Source organism: Falco cherrug, chromosome 2, assembly GCF_023634085.1.
Source record: "Falco cherrug isolate bFalChe1 chromosome 2, bFalChe1.pri, whole genome shotgun sequence".
Lineage (NCBI taxonomy): Eukaryota > Metazoa > Chordata > Aves > Falconiformes > Falconidae > Falco > Falco cherrug.
In genome coordinates, this window is record NC_073698.1 from 47,212,314 (window position 1) to 47,236,109 (window position 23,796).

General features: G+C 37.6%; 1 protein-coding gene across 10 annotated transcripts in view; it reads right to left on the reverse strand.

Annotated features, from left to right (window-relative positions):
* Positions 1 to 6,019: 6,019 nt before the first annotated feature.
* Positions 6,020 to 23,796, reverse strand: part of RBM26 (RNA binding motif protein 26) — a 74,551-nt gene continuing 56,774 nt past the window's right edge. For 7 of the 10 annotated variants that reach the window (XM_027801066.2, XM_027801065.2, XM_014277533.3 and 4 more), the window contains one exon: positions 6,020 to 22,512. In XM_027801066.2, coding sequence (XP_027656867.1) covers positions 22,423 to 22,512 — 90 coding nt within the window. In that variant the 3' untranslated portion in view covers positions 6,020 to 22,422. The remainder of the gene's footprint in view (positions 22,513 to 23,796) is intronic. The other 3 variants (XR_008731124.1, XR_008731122.1, XR_008731123.1) reach the window with 3 other exon arrangements.

The following is a 23,796-nucleotide window of genomic DNA, read 5'->3' on the forward strand; positions in this document are numbered from 1 at the left end:
CACTCATACCAATACACGAGTTATACAGAAACCAGAGCTAAAGTTGTGTAGTAACAACAGCTGTCAGTTCTCTCCAGTTACAATGGGAGTATACGAGACACAAGCATTCATTTTAACAGATTCAGTTTGCAAAGGTAGTAAAGAGCAGCATGAGCACATCTGTTCTGACCTCTACAGTAATACTGGCTGTAGAACTTCAGTCAGTAGTTTCTGCATCATGTACAGTTGAATTACAGCACAGCTTTTAGAGAAGGGTTGCATGAAGAAGATGCATCCTGCCCTTCAAGGTCCTCAGTGCAAAACAGGCAGAGAGGCAGGTTATTCCAAAACTCCAAGCTCAGGAGCTGAAAATGCTTCTGCGCAAGGGTGGAGCACATGTATGAAAGTTCACTAAACAGAGAATTGGCTGGGGATTACTCTTAAGAAGACATCAAATCCTAATTTAAGCATGTAATAGACAATGATAGTTTAGACAGTGATTCACTGTTCTAAATTTACCCACAGGGTTGAAGAGCTTTCTCTTTATATAGACTGTGTCAAGTCGCTATTCCACCTTCTTTTTTTTTTTTTTTTTTTTTTTTTTAGCTAAACTAAGAACCACTTACATCTGTCTGTATAGGATATATTTTTCAGTTTTGTTGTTGTTTTGGCAATATATTGCCATAACTGTTATGGTGCAACTGAGCATCCACCAGCTGCTCACTCACTCACTCTGCAGTGGGATGGGGGAGAGAACTGGGAGAGCCAAACCTAGAGAAAGCCCATGAGTTGAGATCAAGACAGTTTAATAAGTGAAAGAAAAACCCAAATCAAAACAAGTAGTGTAACTAATTCATACATCACCTTCCACCAGCAGACTGATGCCCAGCCAATCTCTGAGCAACCTCGGAAAGACTACTCCCCCAGTTTTAATGCTAAGCACATCACACAGTGTATCACATACCTCTTTGGTCTGTTGAGGTCAGCTGTTCTGTCTGTGTCCCCTCCCAACCTCTTGCTCACCCCCAGCCTGCTCGCTGGTGGGGATGGGGGCAGACAGTGAGAAACAGAGAAAGCCTTGAAGCTGTACAAGCACTGTTCAGCAACAGCTAAAACATTGGTGAGTTTCCAACACTCTTTTGGTCACAAATCTAAAAAGCAGCACTACATGGACTGCTATGAAGAAAACTAACTCCCTCCCTTAATGCAAGAAAGCAAGGTAGACCTGGGATTTGATTCTTGTGGTTCACAGAGCACTGATACCCTGAACCATGTATCTGTGGAATAAGGCTATAGGCTGAAGTACCTACAGTAATAATTCAATGTAAATTGCAATGGATGATGCTGAAGCTGAAGAGCACCTGCCTCCAAGTTTTGTAATTATATTTATTTTGCAACACAGATTAAAAAATAGTGAAATGCCACAAGTATTGGAAGAAGTATATGAAGTATACTTGTATATGTGTGTGTGTGTATATATATACATAGAGTATATATGAAGTATAAGAAGTATATGAAAACATCTATTCCACTACACATCTGTGAAGGAAAACCAAATATAAGTAACTTTTCTGAGCGCAACCACATTTTAAGTTGCAGCTGCTTAAACAGACAATTTTGATAATGTCTCCATTTTTTTCAGGACACCAATTTTCCCTACAAATACTCGCTCTATCTTTGCCTGCTTCTTTAAAGATGTCTGTCCAAATTCATTCAGCATATTGCTCATCAAGGTACAAATTTGTGTTAGGTTGTGATAAAAATCTCACCTCCCCAGACGCAAAGGTGCACAGATGAGCAACGGTAAGTGGGGTAACCCAACTATAACCCTGTCTAGTGACTTCCAGTTCCATCACAGGAGAGATGCCAGCTTCAGGAGTGAAAACCATCATCATGAGTCAAGGGGAGCAGCTCTCTTTTGGTTTGAGGGAAGTCACTGACTGCCTAGGGGCATGGGGCATGTTATGGGATGCAAGGCATGTTTGGGGATTGCACAGGATTTACTGTAGGACGTGCAGCAGAAGAACTATCTGGTGAGTAAGCAAAGTGGCCCAGGAGCTGGAGGGTGTCTGAGGGTAAGACCATGGGAAAAGCTGGCTACTAGAAGCACCAGGAGAGACCTGTCTAACTTCTGGAGAAATCTGGGGGCTTTGGGGTTGGCCAAGAGACTCATGTGTCGATGTACATGAGGCACCTGGAGACAAGAGGATCCGGGGGCAATTTGCTAGACAGGTTACATGTCTAAGCCCAGCTACTGGAGAGCTCTACATTGCACATATATCTGTATTTTTCCCATAAACAGGCCTCCATCCCAATCAGACAGAGGAGAACGGGATGAAGCCGTGAGTGCTGTTTGTGTTCACAACCTGTGTTGATCTGTGTGGCCGGACAGGTACATTTATCTATATACATGTATTGTACACATGCGTTTGTTCACATGCCTACTGGGAATACACCCCTAGCCTCGCCACTGGTTGAACCTGGGTGCCTGGAGTTGTGGGCAGCCTTTTCTTGGTGGGGCTGCCACATTTGGCAACCCCTGTGAACCTGTACTGACATTTTGAGGTATGCTGTTTTACAAATACTGAAGGCTTCTGGATTTCCTTTGATCTAAAGGTACTATACATACAGAAGCGTACCAGCAGCAAACTTCGTTTTGTTCACTCATGTTGAAATGTCCCTTTTTTATATTCCTTTACAAATGCCTGCCTTTCTGCCACATCCACGTTTGTATTTTAGTTTGAAACGATATCTGACAACTTACTGTGTTAGAACATAAGGACCTCTTTATTTACACTGGTAAAGTTCATCCAAGTTCAGAGGTACGTTCTGGGGGACAGGTAAGAAATGCTGGTGTCACCCCTGTTGTCTGTCACTTTAGAGCACAACGGTAGTGTTGCCCTGGCACTGTGTGTGGAAGGAAAGCTGTTGAAATCAACTGTGTATGGCATATACAGATCCCACTTATTTTATTATTCTTATTAACCTCAGCTCATTTTCATTTTATGTGAGTATTTTGATTCAGGTATAAGGCAGATATTATTTTATAATATGTTTTATTATTATTCTTCCACCTTACAGCCCCAAAGGTCCCAGCGGCCTCCGTTTCTGCCATTTGACTCTTTGCAGTGCTTCAAAGTAACCATCGGGTGCCTGTCCTTTTTAGCATCTAATTACACTTCGTGAGGGCTTGATTACCAAAATGCATTAAACAATAATTAGATAAGGATAATTTATATCCAAACAATAAAGTTGAAAAGAACAATATAACTGGTAATTGGCCTTGACCAAGGTAAATAATGTCCTCTTTTTTTATTTACATTTGGTTTTCCCCATAAACTGCCTACTGGGCTGTACAGAAGTAAGAGGCTAGCAAAAATCTGAATCCCCATCCATCAGTATTAATCTCACACTTTACTGAGGCCCCATGCATTTATCTTTCCGACACAAATTAGAAATTCAAGAGTTTTAACAAATGAGCCTGCAAATGTAAACTTATTAGGCCATATATTTTTACTACACACTGTGCAGTGCCCTCCACAAAGCTGTCCCTTCAGAGAGTGTTTTCCTATTTTGTGTTATTGATGGCAGCTAACTAATCACATTTTTAATGTTGTCTTTGGGGAGGGCTGTTTGAGTGAATGTGCAAACTAAACTACCCAGAATAAATCTACCTTATTAAATGCTTGAAATTATGTGTCTTTTACGATAAAGAAACTCTCGAGCATTGTTACATTTGCTAACCTTCTTTTTGCAGAAATCAAAAGACTGGGATTAATTAAAATAATACATCAAAACAGTGGTTTGTACAGAATGTGCCTGTGTGTGAGGGAAAGGCCAAGAAAAATTGGTTAATTGGTCTCTTCATCCCTGCTTTCTTTCCCTCCATTGAAATACCTTTAAAAATTGCTTTTAAACTAGCCTTTTTTAGCTAAATGTTATCATTACCTATGCTCTCAGAGAACTTGCTAGCGAATGGATCAAAATGCAAACCTCGAGACACAGCCCTCCTCCTGCGCTTGTCACAAGTTCGTCAAAGCTTCTGCATAGCAGGGACAGCCTCTGAACAAAGCATTTAAGATTTTACAAAAGCACATTATTTTACTGATAACTAATTCCTGAAAGTTTCTGTTACGTGATATATTTACTCATCTATCTGCTTTTTTTAAGGGACAGTTGTTCATGTATGTCTTTAAATTGGTATAATTTTAGAGAAGACTGGCAGAAGAAGGAGCTGATCTGAACGGCTTAGTCTTTTCTACACAATCATGTTTAAAAGTTTTTAATATGCACAGATAAACATCTTAGACCAATGATATCCATGTTGTTTTATGTCATCATTCTTAGCGTTTAACAAAATGATGTAATTACTTCAAGGAACTATTACTTTGCTAAAAGGTGGGTTAAATCATTTTAACCTATGATCAGTAGAAATGTTAATTGCCCTTTTATTGCTCCCTTTCCAGCAGCAAATACAAACATGGGTGATATCTGAATTCTTATCTTTAAAAATCAGGCATGTTATCTGTTCCCAAGATTTGAGCAGTGAAACTGGTTTGGTTTGATTGGGACATTTAGGACTGTTCAATGTCGTACGTTTCACCAGTGACTCCCATAGAAAAGGCAGAGAACGTTTTCTGGTATTCAGAGAGGTAGGAAATGTAACTTGAGGACTAATTATATTTTTTTTTAAAAAGGGAAATATTAATTTTAAATATACTTCATATAAAGAGTGGTGGTTTTAACAAGCAAGGCGGGGGATGAAGTTCAGTTTGCTTTACATGTGTAACAGTGCAGACATCTATTTCTGTCCTAGTTACCCTTTAAAATCAGTTTCCAGTTGTAGCAGTCATTTATAGCAGTGGTTCCATAAAAATGAAAATCAAGCACCATAGTTCTTGATATCGGTCCAAAGAAAAAGAGCTTTAGCACAGGACAAGAGTGAGCCTTGTGAAAGGTACACAAATTTTGTTTTAGTTTTCTCTGTTCTTGCTAAAATACTTCTGTTAGTGCAATGGAAGAGTCAGTCATAATTTTTCTTTTCTTAATTAGACTTTGGATTCCACAGTACCTGGTAATTAATGAATTACTTGGATTATTTTGTATTAACTGTATTTTTACATTAAATATATGGTTTTGCAGCATTTGTCCCAGGCAATCTGCTTATTAGATGTAGGCACATTTTTAGCAAATTGCTTGAAATTCTGATTTTTTTTTATTAGTACGTACCGAGAGTCTTGTAGATGCCACTACAGTAGTAAAATTATCTAGCAGAATTTCAGAGCGATGAATATTCTGCCATTTCGATACAATATATATCCTATAAATAGCACTCTAATGCATATGAAATTACAAATACTGTTATGTTGTCGAAACCCTATGGCTCGTGCTATAGAGGAGGTCAGGCAAGATGATCATAACGGTCCCATTTGGCCTTACAATCTATGAATTTCCAAGAGTTATAGATATAGTTTAAGTGCACCCTCAGCATGAGTTGCCTTATTATTTAGCAGAAAGGGGGAAAAAGTAACCTTGTTCATGCTTATACTGTAATGCAGTAGGTCAACACACATTTTACCCATAGGGTAAATAAGTTTTCTTTTTTATATAAAAAGAACAGGCAATTTAACATGTCTCTCTTTGCATATACCCACAGACCATGGAGATGTGTATGTGTAACCTGCTAATCCTTTCTCTGTGTGCCAATCCTTTCTGTATTCTTTTGCATCTAGCTATAGTCAAGAGCTAAGTTCATGGGAAGGGGGTCAGCTTTGTATAATAAAATATATAGGGAGAGAGGGAACAGTTGTCCCTCTTACATGCTGATGAAGTTACTTGCAATCTAAAGCAAAACAAAAATCAAGTTAATGGAAGTTTGTTTATTCTAACATCCAACCTAAGAGACTGAACTGAGGAGAAACCTTTATTTACCCAAGCAGACCTGGGAAAATGAGAAAATCCCCATGAATTACACGAAGGTACTTACAGAAGCAGGGGAGACTGTTTTTAATCAAACATCAATAGATATCTAGTTGAAGGATAAATGGAAAGTATACATTTTATTAGAGCTGAGGGAATAAGGCAAAACATTTTCCATTAGTACTTGTTCAAAATTTTAAACACATTTCTCACTCTGTTGTTTCTCTGACTAGCCTAAGCAAAACATTTTACAAATAAGAATATTGAAGGATAGAGAACGCAAAGAAGTTTTGCAATGTAGTTTCTGAAATTATAAATCATGCATTTATATCAAGAACCCCATCTGGAAAACTGCATGTTCACATTTACTTTGGAGATTGATAAACTTAATGAAGAAAGTTTAGAATCTGATTTCCCTTTTAAAAAACTGCTTTCAAGTCCTACTGTCACAAGTATTTTTACTGCAAAACTTAACTCTGAGAGCTGATTTTTTGTGCTAGCTGTAGTTGTTCCTTTCTGTTCTCCTTTTCTTGCACTATTAAGTCTAAGTTCAGAGAGAGGTAAAGGAGGAAAAACAAGGGATGAGGATTATTTTTTTAAAGGAACAAAATAATTCCAGGATTTAACAATAAATTTTCCATGTTCCAATAAATTAAACTAGAAATAAAGCAAGAAAATAATGTCTTGTTTTCTTGTTAAAATCTGAGAAAAAGCAGAGGACAATCTTACCTGTAAGCATAGCTCTTCCTAAGACAAATATGGTGCATGAGCCTAAATATTTAATTCAGTTCTACCATCCTTAACATATCTATAAGATTTCCAGATCAAATCAGTGCATGCTAAAAAGAGATAACAGTTTATCAATAGATATTAACACCACTATTGAAGAACAGGGTAACTGAAATTTTTATTGTTCTCTTTATATGAAGAAAATTGGTTTTGAAAATGGTACCTATGTTCTTGAGTAGATAAACCTTCAAAGAGATACCTCAGGACATTCCAGCTATCAGGATGTATTTTGCAAATGGGTGAAGCTGGGAGGCAATATTAGAATCACTATGGAACACCTTGTTGAAGGTTACTCAGAGCACATAAGAGATGTAACAACATTCTGGAAATTTACAAGCCATCTTTTTGGCTTTGGACCAAAAGCTGCTACTTCATTGATTTTTAGAATCAAACCTGTTGGCAATACGGTCCCAGTTTGCCAAGTACAGAGCAAAGTGTTTTGTTAGCTAACTAATTTCTTGGATATCTGCTGCTCCTCAGTTTGATGCTGTAGGCCGGACATGCTAAAGAATAGTCTCTTCCAAACACGTCTGTATTCCTCTTTTCCAAATACTTTATTTTGCAGATATGATTTTTGGTTTTAGTATAATTCGCTGGCAAACTTGAGAAAGAGGGCAGGAAAGGAGGTCAGCTTCGGAAAGCTGTTAATGAGGAAGGAGATAAAATAACATAGTGTGAAGGAAGGATGTGAAAAAAGGAAACTGATAGTATTCTAGTGATCAAACAAGCAAAATGTAGTGAGCATTGAGTACAGCACGAGTTATTTTTCCAGCTACATTTTTAATGACAGTAGAATTCAGTCATAAAAATAAGGAAAAGAGCAAAATTTAATGGAGAAGGACAGTGATCTCCAACACATTGAGCTGTAAATGTTAATATCTTAAATTGCTGCAGTTAAATACATCAGACTTTATCAAAGCCCTTTAAAAGTTCAGCCCGCTTAGCCTAGTAAAATGAAGGCTGTGACAACATGACAGCTGTTCATGAACTTATCAAGGAAATAAACATCATGAAAGGAGAAAAGCTATTTAAAACAAAGGATGACTAACCATAGTCAACCTGGATGTAAATCAGTTTAGGCTACAAATTATATCATTCTTAACCAACAGAAAAACAAAAAAAGCCTTTTTTTTGTAGGCCTTTATCAGAGAAACATATGAAAATACCTTACAGTTTTAAGACCCATCTTCAACAGTTTATGAAAGGGATTATGCCGTATTACTACCACTGTTATCAGTGGACTCTACTAGATGTGAACAGGGACTTTTCCCCTTTCACCAACAGAATGAAATGACTTTAAAAGGATTTTAAGCAACATGTTTTCAATTTTATTTGTTAAATATTATTTCAGTTATATCTGCTGACAAATTATTGTCTTATTTTGAAAATAATTATGTTGATATTTTAGAACTGCTAGAGAAATATCAATTGCGTATAACACCTAAATATCAGTGTCTCTTACCAGGTTGTTTTCAGAAGCTTTCAACAGTCTTTAGAGATCTGTATCCACTATGTCCGTGTTATCATCCACCTTCTTAAATGATGATAGTCACAGGCATTCAGAGTATAACCAATGCAGATACCAAAAAGATGGATGATTTGGCTATGCAGATGAAATTTTTTTGTGTTTTTGTATAGGTAATTGTTTGGCTGAAGCACCTTCTCTACTCACAAAAAAGCAACATGACCTTCCACCGTTTTAATTGGTGACCTTTAGGTATACGTTATAAGAAGTGATGTGTAAATTATACAGATAAGAGAAGGTGATCGAAAATAGAAACATGTCAGCAGCTGTAAGTACTTTTGGAAAGCTGTCAAGCCCCAGAATTTTGAAAAATCACAATAATTTGAACAATACTTAATCTATGAGCTTTCAATGCCAGTTTAAAAATGGGTCTTAATTTCAAATGAACACAGCACCTCTGGAATAGGCTGCCACAAAGCACCCAGAAATAAGAAAGTGTTTTTATTCACTGTTCCCTTTTGAGAAGAAAATCTTGGTCCTTAATCTGAAATAATATATATTCCTCCTATATATAATCAAAAGCAAAGACATTTTCAGAGTTTACAGGAGGACAAGATAAAATGGCAAAATGCAAAGGCATATACCAGTAATAGACTGAAAAATCAATTTCAGAAGTGCAACTGCAGTTGTCTTTCCCAGGTTTTTAATTATGTGTTTGTTTGCCATGGTGGCCTAATTTAGTCAAGTAGATGAGCCAACATTAAAAGCTGGTAGGAGAGGTAAGTAATCCCCAGGGTCGGCTGCTTGTGTAGGGAGTTTAAAAGCTACATGTACAGAAGCAGAAGCCAAGGCAAATTTGAGAAGGGGGTCCACATGATAAACAGTGAAAAGCCAGCAAATCAAATTTTTCACAATTAGTTGAACAACAACTGTGACAGGTTCAGCGCTTAGCATTTTCATTTGTGTGCTCAAATTTGGTTATCCGTCCTCTTTTATGCAAATGTGATGTGACAGGAGAAGCTGGGAGCACTCAAGCAGGCCGATCACTCACAACAGGAGCTGGGTCTGTACAGCTGAGGGGCCTGGATTAAATGGACTGAGTGCTGATGGATAAATGACATGAGCCCGGCTGAAAGCCTCATGAAGTGATTTAGAACTTCCACAAGATGATGCCCAGAACATGAATTGTACTTTATCCTCAAATGTAAAAATAGAGGGGAGAAAAACATCAGCTTCTGCCAGTAAATAAGCATGATTATAATCTCACTAAATCCAACATGCTTCTTGCCTACTAGAACACAAAAGTTGGGAAGACTACCACTAATAATCGCTTATGTACCACCATGTACCTATATCACTCACTGTGGTGTTTTTATGCCTGCATGGGAGACCCAGAAAGCCGATTAGGCAATTAAAGCATTCACTCCGCTTTGACGGGTGGGAGCGTGCCTGATGAAACACATTTACAGACACAAAATATTTTCACCACGTATGTGCAAGCAATTCAGCAACAAAAATGATCAGGTCAGAGAATTCTATTCTGCTGCAGAAGGTATAATAATTAAGGTGATGTACTGCACTAGGAAGCATACTTACACATGAAGGGCTACAGGATGAGTTATCTGTGCACGGCTCCCCCTTTGACAGTTGACGGGAAAATGCAGTTCTATAGGTAGGCTTGCCAGAACAGTAGCACATCTTGGCCCTTTGATTACACCATTGCAAGGTTAATTTTCAAGATTGTTGATAATAGTGAATAGTTCAAGAGACCTCCAAACCTTACTAACGATAGGAAAGTTTGAATATAACGGCTTATGTGTATTTCAGCTTTGAGATCCTTACTCATTTTCTTCTTCTTCATCCTTCTCCTTCATATTAATTAATTTTCTTGTAACTCTGTATGCCACAAGACTATCATGTATTTTACACTTCTCATTAAATTCAAGAGGTACTACAGTCTATAAATTTTTGATTGCTAATTGCCATTTATTTGTATGTTAGCAAAAGTACTAGGGTTCTTTTTTTAGGTACCCTTTCTCTCTTTTACCTAGTGACATTTATCGTTAGGGAGGACAGTGTCCCTGCAGAACTGCACTGTCAGTTGTCACTGCCTTTCCAAAGAACACGCTCTCCTCGAGGCTGCTCCATCTACCAGGGGAGCTAAATCCCCTTACCTGCTGCAGCTGGACAAAGCTCAGCATTTAAAGATACCGCACAACTCAGAGACAGTATCTGAATTAGTAAAACAAACAGGCCCAGCATAGATTATAGGCACCAAAACTTTATTGTTGGTACTACTGTTAGGTCTTAGCACCACAGAGACCTGGATCAGCTACCCCAAGCCAGAAATCATTCCCAGCAGAGAATGTGGATGTGGTTGTCCCGTTCTGAAGCCTAACAGCGTGTATGAGAGTTGTTGCACACCAGTTGGTCTCAGCATCAGAGAAGTCCCAGCCACGTTTAATTTACTAATATTGATGTAGACTGAGAGGCTGAGCACCAACGTTCAGAGAGGTACAAGACACTGAAACCACCTATGTTTCCAGTGCGTTCTGCTAAAAGCAGAAGCTACAAAGCCATGCTGAAACATGATAGTGCCACACTAAACCACAGCACATCTGCATGACATCAAGGCATTTGGAAGCCACCACAATCTACCACCCGGCAAAATCTTCAGGCAGGAGTGGTTTGTGTTGCAGGAACAATTGATGGGCTTTCCCCCCCTTTCATTTGACTGCTGGGGTAGAAGTGCAAGTTGAAAGTAATTATTTGTCCCATAAACGTTTTGTGTAAAATTCAGAAGCACCTGAGATACTGAAAGCAATTTAAAATTATGGGAGTATCTTCATAAACAAAATTGCAGAATTCCTGCTGAGGGTTCCTAACACATTAATCCCATAACTACTAACAGTGGCTAGAAAAGACTACTCATTTTTTGATCGAACATTCAGAAGGAATCAGACCGCTGAGTTCTGCAAAATGCAACATGGATTTTTGCAAGCAACAGTATATATAGTATTTGGATACAATTTAGAGATTTGTCTATGTGCTACTGTCAGCTTTGAGAACTCTTTAAATTGACCAGTGGATCCACGGAGATGAAAGTAGAAAACGCCTTTTCCATTGTGATGTTTGGACTCCAGCAAAGATGTAAGATTACAGTCTACCTTTCCTTTCATATGAATATTTTCATTTTGAAAGTTTGTGATTACTTAATTTTAGAAAGCAGTCATCGAAGCATACACAACCTCTTTCAGATATGGCTCCTAATACTTTAAATGTTCGCATCAGTTCACAATCTGTTCAGAGAAAGAAGGGCACGGTAGGACCATTGATTCTTTGGACAGCTGGAGAAACATTTGAGAGGACTTAGGCACTAAAATGCTTTGCACTGCAAAAGTCTCCACTTCTAAAGGTTCAATTGACACAAGCTCCTGTTAATGTACCCTTAAGAGTTTAGAACTGCACCTTCCAGCTTTTTCTGCAGCCATGATGACCAAAGAAGATCCCCTACTCCTCTGTCATAACAGCTCATCATCACTCAATTTCCCATCTGAAATTATGATCTGCCCATTAAGTTGTTCATGCAACTGCTTCTTCCTAACTTGTTCCTTCAGGCAACAGGATTAAACAGTTTAAATCACAGGAAAGATCCATTACTTGATTTGTTTATGCTAACCCAACATGGACAAACAGGTTTGAACACCCACACCCCGTTTGACTGGAAAAGCAGTATTTCAAAACAGCAACTGACTGACAATACTAACATGCTCCATAGGGATTCATAATAAGGAACACCGAGTTCCGCAATGCCTAAGGCACTCAGAAGGAATCACTAAAGTGAGGCTTCTCTAAACTGTTTGGTATTTTGGATGCTACTTTGAAGTTTCAGATGGAAGTTTCTGTGAACGCACAAGGCAGAGCAGCAGTATTTCCTAGCCCTAGTTCCATGGATTTAGTAGTATGTCCCAAATCTTTTATAGCAACTCTTCTTGCAAACAAGCTTGACTTCTGCAACAAACTAGACCAACCCACAGGTGTGGCAGACAGCGCATGGATTGCAGGAAAGGAAGCATGCACATACCCTATTGTTTGGCCAAGAACTTGAAAATCCAGCTTCTATCTGCCTCCAGCAATTTCGTATTGGATTTCGCCAACAAACTTCAACAAAACCAGCTCTGATGATGTCTAACCTAATTGCAAAACCTATAGTGCATGGTACATTGCTGTATTTATTCTGCTTTCTTACCACCTGCTTGGTTCCCTGACCGGCTAAGGTCCCTAAATGCTATCAAGAACTGTCTGTGTTCCCTTCTAATGGTTTAGCTGGTCTACACAGATCCATTAGAGGCGATGATCTCTTCCTGCTCCAGCCTAGCCCAAGGACTGCTTTACCCAGCTGGCAGACCAGAGTTTCTCCTAGGAAGCACAAGCGCAGGCACCATGGCCCTGCTGCACCACAACGGTGATGGGGAGGAAGCGCCTCCCAAGCAGCTCGCTGCTACTGCATCAGCACTGCACTGACACACACAAGCCACACAGCCTTTGACATAAACCTGCTATATTTACAATAGGCTAAACGAAGATCCAAAAGGTCTGCCAAAATTCTTCCTAGGCTTCTCACACCTCCTTTGGAAGTGATCCTTGACTCATCCGCGACTGCCTTCCCACCCCGCACCACCCCCACCCCGCCAACCCATCAGAACCACTGAGATACACCAAAAGGAGCCAGAGCTCCCACAGCAAAGTCCCTGTTTATAAGGCCATTCATACCACCTTTTCATGGACTTCCAAACGGGTACGGAGGGTCAGCTGAAATGCAGGGCCATGGAGCTTTCAGTTTAGCAGGTCACTGTTGTAACCACAGCACGCCTGGCGTTTCTGAGGAGCCTGTGCAAGTGTGATGCTTCTGTTCTCAATTGTCCTAATCTTCTGCTCACTCAACACTTGTGAAACATTTTGCCCTGGCTCCTGTAAATCAGGGGAACAGAAAACCCAAGTGCTGAAGCCGAACACATGTTAACTAAGAATAGCACAATGGTGCCTCTGTGTTTCCAATTGAAGTAGCATGGGTTGAACCACAACTGTGGGATGAAGAGCTCTACTGACCCCAGCATCCCCCACCACTGACATCTTTGCAGCCACCTGGTGAAGTAGATTAGGAAAGTAATTCCATTGGACCACCACATTTTTAAAAGTATAGCCCAGCTCCTCAATTACATTATCACACAAATACCTCCCTGTCAAGCATAAAAGATGGGCAGGAGCGACCAGCCACGGTCTTTAATGCTGGGATGGAACAAACCTGTTTTAGACAGCTTAGTCCTGGCCATCAAAGAGTTACTACTACTGCTTTATCTAGAAAATCAGTTCTTGAAAAACACTATAAAGTTCACTACTGAACAGAAATTACTTCACAAAAAAAAAAATCAAAAGCTAAAAGACAGCTCAGTATTTGTTAATTCAGGGTGACTCCAGAGAGTAATTCATAAGCTTCTAAATTAATATTTTTAAGGAGGTCATAAAATGTGAACTTTAGTAACTGCTACAGCCAATCAAGCTGCCATCAATCCTGCTTTAGACTACTAAAACACTGGTAATTACCTACTCAAATTATTTTAAAAGTTTAACAAAAGCTTATCTACAGATAGTATTGTAGCATGATATACAGCCATCTTAAAAATGGCAGTGTAGCAAATGTTACTGGTTCATCTTTTTATTATTTCAGATTCCAGTTTCTATAACTTATTCTACTAAAACAAAGCTATTTCTCCAGTGTTTTCCCAGCAAGGTGTTCTCAAAAAATTCAATATATAGTAAATTTGCAGAATGGAGTCAGTACAAGAGCAAACACATCAGTATTTTCAGTACAGAAAGCATTACAGTAAATGAGGATGGAAAAGAAATAGCACTTACTTTAAACTCACTTGAAAGGATGTTTACAGATAGTTCAACACAGAAACAGAAGAAACTAATGTATTTTAAATTATTTTAATATTAAAGTTAACAAAACTGATTTATTGAAGACATACAAATAATAGTGGGAAGTTCACCAATATAAAATTGCAAATACAGACAGCATTAACCTGTTAGAAGTGAGCATGTCTAATGGTGACTTACGTTCCTCAATTTTTCACCACATATTGACAGAAAAAAGTGCTCCATTTCATTCTACTATACTGCCAATATCCTTGCATAATTTCTAATAGAAAATTTATTTTCTAATTCAGGTCAGGCACTAAGTCTGCTGACCAGCAATTTGCACATTAACCATCTCTCAGCTTCTTCCACCACGAAAGCTACTGCTATTGCTTTTTGCTCTTCAATCTCACATTTTTCAGTAACAGAATACTCCCACTGATAAATTTCACTACATCACAATAATACATCTAAATACACAATGCACAAGATGTTGCTTCTGGGAACAAAGAATTCCAAACTCTAAACCAAGAAAATGCCTTTTTCAGGTTCCAAAAGGTAGTTCTGCAAAGTGACTGATGAAATTTTACCAGCAAAACCAGCCCCAACAGAAGTAGCTTGCAGGACCCTCAGAACAAATATTCATCAATTATTGACTTAGTATTTAACAAGTAGACAGATTCTGGTTTTTTCCCTGGAAGATACTGAATAAGTACTCCTGGTTCTAGCAGCAGCAGAAGTTTTCTATTCTCACTGTAGAAAGATTAACCAATTCAAAAGGTGTTCCAGTAGACAAGTAGTTACAGTTCCATATCCAGGCCCATTCAATCACTGGAATAATTCTTGGAAGCAACTTGATCAGATATGAGCAGGTGAAATTTCCCTTCATTATAAGAATTTGTTTGAAAAAGATTTCAATTACTCAGGTATGGATAGTACGCATTTGTGAAGATTGGTACTGCACAATTCTATACTGCAGCAAAGTTTTCTAAACCTGCTCACTTGCTGCTTACTGGGTATTTCTATTTTTGTGTTTTGATAAAACCTGCAGAACTACAGAACTTAACCTTACAGAACTTTGTCTTATACATGAGGGATGGTACAGCCTACGGGGGAGTTTTCAAAACAGCAGCAATGTGAAAGTTTAAGATTGTAGAACTGTGCAACCACTCTTCTCTGTTTTTTAAGACAAAATATTACCACGGGGAATGTAAATAGAAAAGTATCATTAAAAATTGTATCAAAATACATATAAAGATAGTATATCTCTCATTTGCTACCAAACTGGTAGAAACAGCACATGGGGGATAGATATATGATTTTAAACATTATCTGTTACCTCTCAGAGCAGCACTAGGTGAATGTTAATCATCTATAAGATCTGAATGAAAGAGACAATTGTAATAAAGAAAACCAAATAATTTTTTCAACAAGAATTTATCTTCTCACAGTCACTTCTGGTAAGCAAGGTTTCCATCTGTAAGTGAACTCAAAGATACTGACTTCTGGGATGTTTTCCAGCATTTTAAAATGTCTATGCACAGGTGATGATACAGCTGTCATCTTGCCAAAAAAAAAAAAAAGCAAGCATAATAATAATATCCGCAGAGCTGAATTTGTGAGTTAGGAGGAGCATTAACAAAATTTATGATGCCTCAGCACTTTCTGATATTGCACTACTGACAGAGGGAAAAGAAAACGACACAGAATGAGTCACAAATACGTCCTGCATGTTGTTGGCCTAAACGTGATTTGTGTGCATGGACATTGCACATTCAGAGTTCCAAGTGCAAAGGCACACAGGCTACCAGTAGCTTCCCAATGCACTTGGGCAAGACAGCAACAGGCGGTGAATCAAACATATGAGGATAAGGAATTATTCAATATCGTAGTTGAAAAATTGTTCTGTGTACTTACATTGCACCAGTTGGTGGAGCCACAGTAGTAATTCCTTGATGTATTTAACATGAGTATACCATAAAGCAAAGATAACCGGCTACAGTGGTGAAATTTCTTAGACCAGGTTAGGCTGGCAATTTCTTATGTAGTTTGTAGAAAAACATAATACTGCCTGCCATTTCTGCCCCCCTGCTTTCCAGCAGTAAGTTTTAGCTTTTCACTGCATATGCCCTATTCTAAAGCACAAACACAGGCTTTAGAGATTAATTCTTATGAAAAGCTTTCACAGACTGGACGTAGCTACCTTAAGTTTTCTATCACTTCAACAGTAATCTATCAAAAACTAATTCAACTCCCAGAGCAGAAAAGGAGATGGATATATGCCTCCTGCAACACAGAAATGTTCTTCTGTTTTATTCAGATTTAAACACCTGGAGTCATGTTTTATCACTGGCACCTAAATCCAAAGAGAGATACTTTGTTTCACTTCACACAAATAGAATTTCTGCTGACATGGTAGAGATGTATACAGGTTTCTGCAAGAAATGCAAATATTAGCATGAGAACTGAAACAGGAAAAATAGCACAGAAATGTTGAAATGGGAGCAAATGACTTCCAGTTATTGTTTCACTTGTGTAGCCATAGTGCCCTCTAGCAGTCGAAAGAGAAAATACAGGGCTTTACCTCAAGGAAAAAAAAATTGCACAAAATCAGAACTGTCTTTTCTTTAAGCTGAGAAAGGACAGTGTGCAAACGTGAAGAACATTTCTTCACGTTAAAACAAGGTACTTTAATGGAAAGGACACTTCTCTCTGCTTTTATGCAGCAGAGTTCTGCAGAGCTGTGCAGCTCTGTAAAATCAGAGTTCTTATACCCTAAAGGCATTTCTGTACTTCTGTAGATCTCACCTACACCATACACGCATTAGCAACACGCACACGATTTTGGCCAAAGGATGTAGGTTTTTACATGCATAGATCAACACACATTTTTGTGAAATCTTTGTTTTCTCTGCAAGGAGGAAACATTTTGGCTCCAACATCTTTATTGCACAAAATTCTGTGCAAGATTAAGAATAAATTATTACCTTTAAAACCTAAGAAACTTTTCTCATTTCCCTAGAGAGCAAATTATTGTATTGAGAGAAAAGTTAGTGTGCCTTACAGCTGGGAAATACTCCGTCTAGCTGCAGATCATTAGGAAAACATTTTGGAGAAGTTAGTGCTCCTTTTTTTCTATTGCATTTAAAAGACCATTTCCCAGTTGCTAAAGAATGACTTCTGCTTTTCAGGCTTAGTGTTCATCTGCACCGTTCTGAGTTTTGAGGTCTATAAATAACATCTCTGATTTCAAATAATCTTCATAGTTTGTCAGAAGGAACTGTAAATACCAGTTTGCTTTACCCCCCCTCCCTTTTTAAAGAAAAGTGTATGCTAGACGATATTAAAACATCAGATTTTTTAAGAGAATTTTTACCTATGAAATAACTATCAAAAAAGCTTATGTGAAACTGACACAGAACAGTAAAACAGCATAAAATACTAAAAGAACTATTTTACCCTCTCTACATACAAAAGGTCAAAATAAAAAAAAAATACATCTACTGCAGATGTTTCTCAGAAAAATGAGTTTTGAAGAGTACATGCCTCAAAAATTTTTTCTCCCAGTTGCTGATACAGAAATACTCAACAGCTAGCAGAGACAGATTTGCTGAATGTGGTATTCCAGTCTTTGCCACAGAAAGGTGAGAAACTGAATTAGTCTGTCATGCTAACAAAGCAGGAAGGATCTTGGAATTCAAGAATTCAAACTGTAACATCAAAATTATAAAATACCACAGGGTCAGATGAGGTGATTTTCAAAGACATCAACTGGTCTCAGGATTACAAACTTACTGCAACAAGAAAAAAAGATAGATAAAAATCTTCACTCACATGGACAAAGATCAAAGTATTGTCATTCAGATAAGCTTTAGCTTTAACACATACAGAAGGATTTTAGAAATAAAGATCCATTAGGAAAAATAAGAGACATTTCTTGTGCAGTATGTTCTTGAAACCCCTCTCATTAGTGTTCCAATTAAATCTGAAGAGAATTCAAATAAAAGACCAAAAATCACAGAAGTCTGGTTTTGTTGCAAATATTTTTGATGTCTACAGATTTAAAACACTGTTCAGAATAAAACATGCAAAGGCATATTAAAATAAAACCAAAAAATAATTAGTTTATGAAATTACAGTATTTAGGCAACTGTGTGACACCCATACTAGTGTGTTCATAGTGGTCTACATGAGTCCACAAAAACTAACGGTTCATTTTCACCAAGTATCAGTTTGCAGCTATATTGGCTCGATTGGTTATTTTTTTTCTTTTTACTCTCAGTCAAGAACTTCTACTTTGTCTGACATAACAGGTTCATTTGGAAGAAATCAAATGCTATAACATCAATACAGTTAAGAAATCGCTCCACTCACAGTAAAAATTGTTGATTTTCATACACATTTTTTTTCCACAAACCCCTCAATTTTCTGCTTTTGTTCCAGTTATTCTAATCTTAATTTGTTAACTGTAACTTAATTTGCTAATTGTAATAAAGGTACAAAATATAGGATTAAAACTGACTTCAGCTGCGACATAAAAATCCACTGTTGATTTACAGTAAATAAGGTGCTTCATAGAAGGTCTATATCCCTTTATGTTGTGTATTAGTACAACAGTAGTGTATGACTGGTGGAAGGAAAAAAAAACCCCACCATTCCCCCCCATCTGTTTTTGGTGGGACCTACTGGTTCACAGATTAGTTTAAAAAAAAAATACAGGGAACATCCAAAATCACTTCCCCGAGTCAAAACCAAATTCTTGCGCGTCTTTTTGCGCTCTTTTATGCTCATGTGACAACTGACAATTACAAATTATACATTACACCTACAGAAACCTCAAACAAGTTATCCAAGGGCTGACAAGAATAGTAAGGTGTGGTTTTCCTGCTTTGAAATAACTGAGTTTTAAGAGAAGAAAAAAATACAAATACTACTGGCCGTAAGTAATGCTTACAAAAGGTATTCTTGTTATTTTACTGTTTTTTCAGACAGATTGTAATACAGTCTGAATTACTGACTCCGATTACTTAAAATTTTTGTATTCAACCAAATGTGGTTTACTACAATACTGTCATTGATCTGCACGTCAGATCAAACCTTATTCAAGCCCTATAGCAATCTAACTGGAAAATGAAATAAGTTTTTAAATGTTTACCTTTTTTTTTCCATTGAAATTCTGAAAAGCTGTCTGGGGAAAACCAAGGTAACCCCGCTCTCCGTGTTTCACACTAGGGAATTCCGTTTGCACAACTGTTAAAAAAAATACAATGATTTAGCTAATCACAGTGGAGGCATACTTGGGAATGCATTCACAAGGATCAACCAAGTACAGAAGGGAATGAAAGTCAGCAGGATGTTTGGTTTGTTGATTCAAACAAGGAAGTATGCTGCTCGAGGTGACAACAGATTTCACTGAAGGCTATGCTAATAAGGATCCGACTGAAATGAAATGACAAGATTTGGCTAAGGTAGTAGCAAAAAGGGAGGGGAGAGCAGCGCTAGAGAAGAACAGAGCAAGCCAAAAAGAAATCAAATCAAGAAAGTAATTTGATAATGACAGAAACACATACAGAATCCATTTAGATTGCAAATAGCACACCATTTTCTTACCCTGAATGGCACAGGATCACAGATTGGTTTCAACTGAAACAAACATCTGGGGTTGTTTCTACAGTGACAGTAAACCAAGCCCTTCTGATCCAGGTGGCTTTCAATCCTTCAGAGCATCACAAGATAATAGCAGGAGACAAAATACACACCAGTAAGACTTCCCCCGTCGCCTTTCAACGATGGAAGTTTGGGAGGAGGTAGGTGATAAAAAGAATGTTTCAGCCCCTTACAGGTAGGCCAGAGTGCAAACAGTTATTAACAAATTAATCTTGCATGGATGTATTACCACGCTGAATTCGAAACAAGCAGGCAAACTTGGAATACTGATTTTAAAATTATGTGATACAGCAATTTCAGATTATTCCTTAGAAGCATCCATGTAAAGAACACACTAATAGCTGTCATTAACTTGTGTTGATTTGACTGCAGTGAAAAGGCATGTTTGAGCACCAAAGCGTGCCATGCAACCACCTTAAGTCAGCATGCACAGTCCTTTCATGTGCTGTACCTTTTCTGTAAGACAACAAAAAAAGTACCTGTTCTGTAAGACACTAAAAATTTCCATCTCCCGGACTGTCAATCTGGCACCCTTCAGATATAGTATATTACTAAAAAAGAAAAGTAGGAAAGCTTGTATTTAGTTCAGTGAACTAGAGCAGCTCATTCAGAGCACTGGATAAAAAGGTTCTTAAAATATTTTATTTTGCCTGAAATTCAGCGTAAAAGGAAATCGATTTCCCAAATACAATTCCCTATGAAGAGTTAGAACTTACTGTAACAAGCATGGCAGTCAATTGTTAAATTTCAATGTGAAACTAAGACTATACAGAAAATTTTAAGTGCATAGTTTTGCAACAAGATATGCATACATACAGGGACCTAGGGAGAAAAAAAGCCACCAACAAAACCCAACCAACCAACCTACCTCACCAAAACAACCCAACCAACCAACCAACATCAAACAAAAAACCTAAACCCAGGCAGGATCCAGGTCTCAAAAAACCCTCAAATAACTGAAAAGCACAGAACAAAAATTCTACAGCCAGAGCTCTTCTCTCTGGGATACTACTACTTCTACATTACTCCATTCCGATTTTGGAATGTAAAAAAAAAAAAGGGGGCAGGGACACAATTCACAACAGTTCTCCTCCACTTCCCTCTTCCCCCTCAAAAAAACCCACAAAAACCCCCAAAAAAACCAAAAACACAGACTAAAGAAAATATACTGTGAACTAAAGTACTGTCCCCTGCGTCTATTTGCTGAATGAGATGGTGGTTTTATGCTGCAGCCATTAATGAGTTTGGGGTGGCAAACCAAAACAAAAATAAACCCCGTAAGTCTAATACTTAATAAATGCATTTTCCTTTGAAAACAGACCAGCAAAACGTCACTAAATGGTAATAAAACCAAGTCTTTCTGGTAAGAGAGGTCCCTTACTGCCAAGGAATACACAGTTCTCCTTCCTAAGAGGAGAAACTTCAGACCTCTCATAACAGAATGCCCCACTAGAAAGAGCCAATTAAGTATTTCTGTGAAGTATACATTTCATGTATGTACATTTTTAAATAGTGATTATACACTATAGTGTCAACTTAGTCTCTGCTAAGTGTTACTTTTGAAAAGGAAAAATATGATCATAGACACACAGGAATAAAAAAGGTGCATTAGTGTGCACATTTTTTTTAGAATAATACCTACCAAACATTCCACTTCTCCTAATGTGTTTTTCTAAATTATATTTCAGTACTGCATATATTTTTGTGGGGTCAAATTTTCTTCTGCAGTTGCAGACTGCATGGATACAGAATAAATTCCTTATTGTTGAAATATTATATTTACTTTTTGACTTAAATCAGTTTAAAATTCAGAAAACATCCAAAGGCTTTTATGCAAGAGTATACCTGTGTGTTAATGTAAATGAAACATCATTATGTTGATGTATTTTTTTATATTCAATACAACTTTAGTATAAGTGACAGTGATTAGAGCTCCTTTTGTGAATATGGGGGTGGGGGTTGCCATTTGGAACGGTCTTTTTTCTTTTTTTTTTTTTTTCTTTTTTTTTTTTTTTTCCATTATGAAGGACCATTGCCTTAGCTTTTTTGGTTATTGCTTTTTTTTTCCTCTTTTTTTTTTTTTTAAGACCATTCCATTTCTTTATTTTTTTAACATCTTAAAGTCATAAGGACTTATATGCAAAGCAGTCATACACTTTATCATTAAAACCCATAGGTAAAATACGTACACAAATCCAACAAAAGGCTAGTACATAGTAAAGCCTAAGCATACTACTATGCAATATTATGAATACATAACTTCAGAGACTTCGGTTTAGTACTGTTATCTATTCATTTCTGAAAACATTCACAAAGATTTTAAATGCAAATTTTCATTCCGTATCTGGAATAGAACAAAAATCATCTATGTTATAACAACTTTTGGTCATTTGTGTTTGACCAATTCGGTAAATTACAAAGAACCCAAAGAATTCTGTAACTTTCTGTAGAACTATGTAATAAAAACATTGCATATGTTCCTAGTATGATGTCTTTAGCAATCATTTACTGAAATGTAACTCAAACATCAATCTCTCAAAACGTATAACTGACCAGCTGCTTTTTAGTCTATATCCGAATCCAACTTCATCACAAAACCCCTTTTAATACAAAGATGCAGAAGTACATTAGGTAATACTAATGCAACACAGGTGCAGTTCTAGCATTGTCATTGATGAGTTGAATCATCTTCTCCATGAACGAGATTCATTATCCTCCTCCTCTTCATCATCATCTTGAAGCAGCGAGTCATCCACCAAGGATTCTTCCTGAAACTTCAAGACAAAAACGTGATACTGTTAAGGTCAGAAAATTTTAAAGATCAGAAGACAAAACAGAAATCTCTGATATCTGGAATTTATTAAAGAGAAAACTTATTTTTTAACTGATAAACAGCAACACTTTCATGAAACATACTGTATGTATAAATATTGGGTACATATACTGATAAATAGCAAATGAAACATGATTTCTTTCTTTTGGACTTCAATATAACCAGGACAAATGCACCTCATACCTAAAAAGCTCTTCTGATTCTTCAGCATAGCATTTATGCCCAAGCTGCAACGTTCCCATGAAACTTAAGGTGCTATACTGAAAATTAATGTTTTTGCACATTCACAGTAACTATGCCTGTATTCATCCAAGAGCTTCATCCATCTGTGCCACAGTATCAAAAAGGCTGAATCTGAGATATTTTAACAGCTTAATCAAAGGTAAAACTGATATAAAGATTTAAAAGATCAGGGCACCAGGACAGGTGTTCACGGAAATTTTGACAAAATATATTATTTCCAATTCCTTTCAGTAACAACGTAATAACTTGATAAGACTCCACAAAACCCTGAACATTTCAGGTTGACAGTTACAGGCTTCAGGGAGGTAAAGTTAAAAAAAGATAGATAAACAGTTGATTTGATTTTCACCTACGTATAGACACAGGGGGTGTAAACCTAAGCTATTCCCTGTACCAGAACTTTTCTGATGATTGCACCTATCACAGCAATTCCTGCACTACCTGAAGGATGGACTAAACCACAAAGATGTCTTCCCCTAGCAAAACCTCCCAGGTGTTAAGATAACAGTTATGATCTTGCTTGCGTATTCTTCTTGTCCCAGTAATTGTAGGTTTTTCTACAGAATTTCAAAATTCAGCAGGAGGCATGAAGGTTGATTTATGAAGTTAGGGAGCCTTCTGGAGAGATGTGAGGCTCTAGACTGAAGAAAGCCTAGAACTAAGCCTACTCTCTTTCCAGTACACTCTTCTACAAAAAGGGAGAAACTATCGTCTTCATTACTTTTGTCTATATGAAGTGCATTTTAAAAAGCAGCTCTATTGACATCCAACCTGTCTGTCAATGTATGCCTGGGTACTTTAAGCCAGAGTAAAACACAGAAGCTTTCCGAGGACTTAGCCTCTTCCCCTGGCATCTAGATGTCCAGCAGGCTGAAATATAACAGTGCTGTCAAAAAGGAGGGCATCCTGGGCAGTGCACAATGCAGAACTCCACGGTGCACAAGGCTGAGTGGCAGTAGTGATGATCAAAAAGCCTGGAACA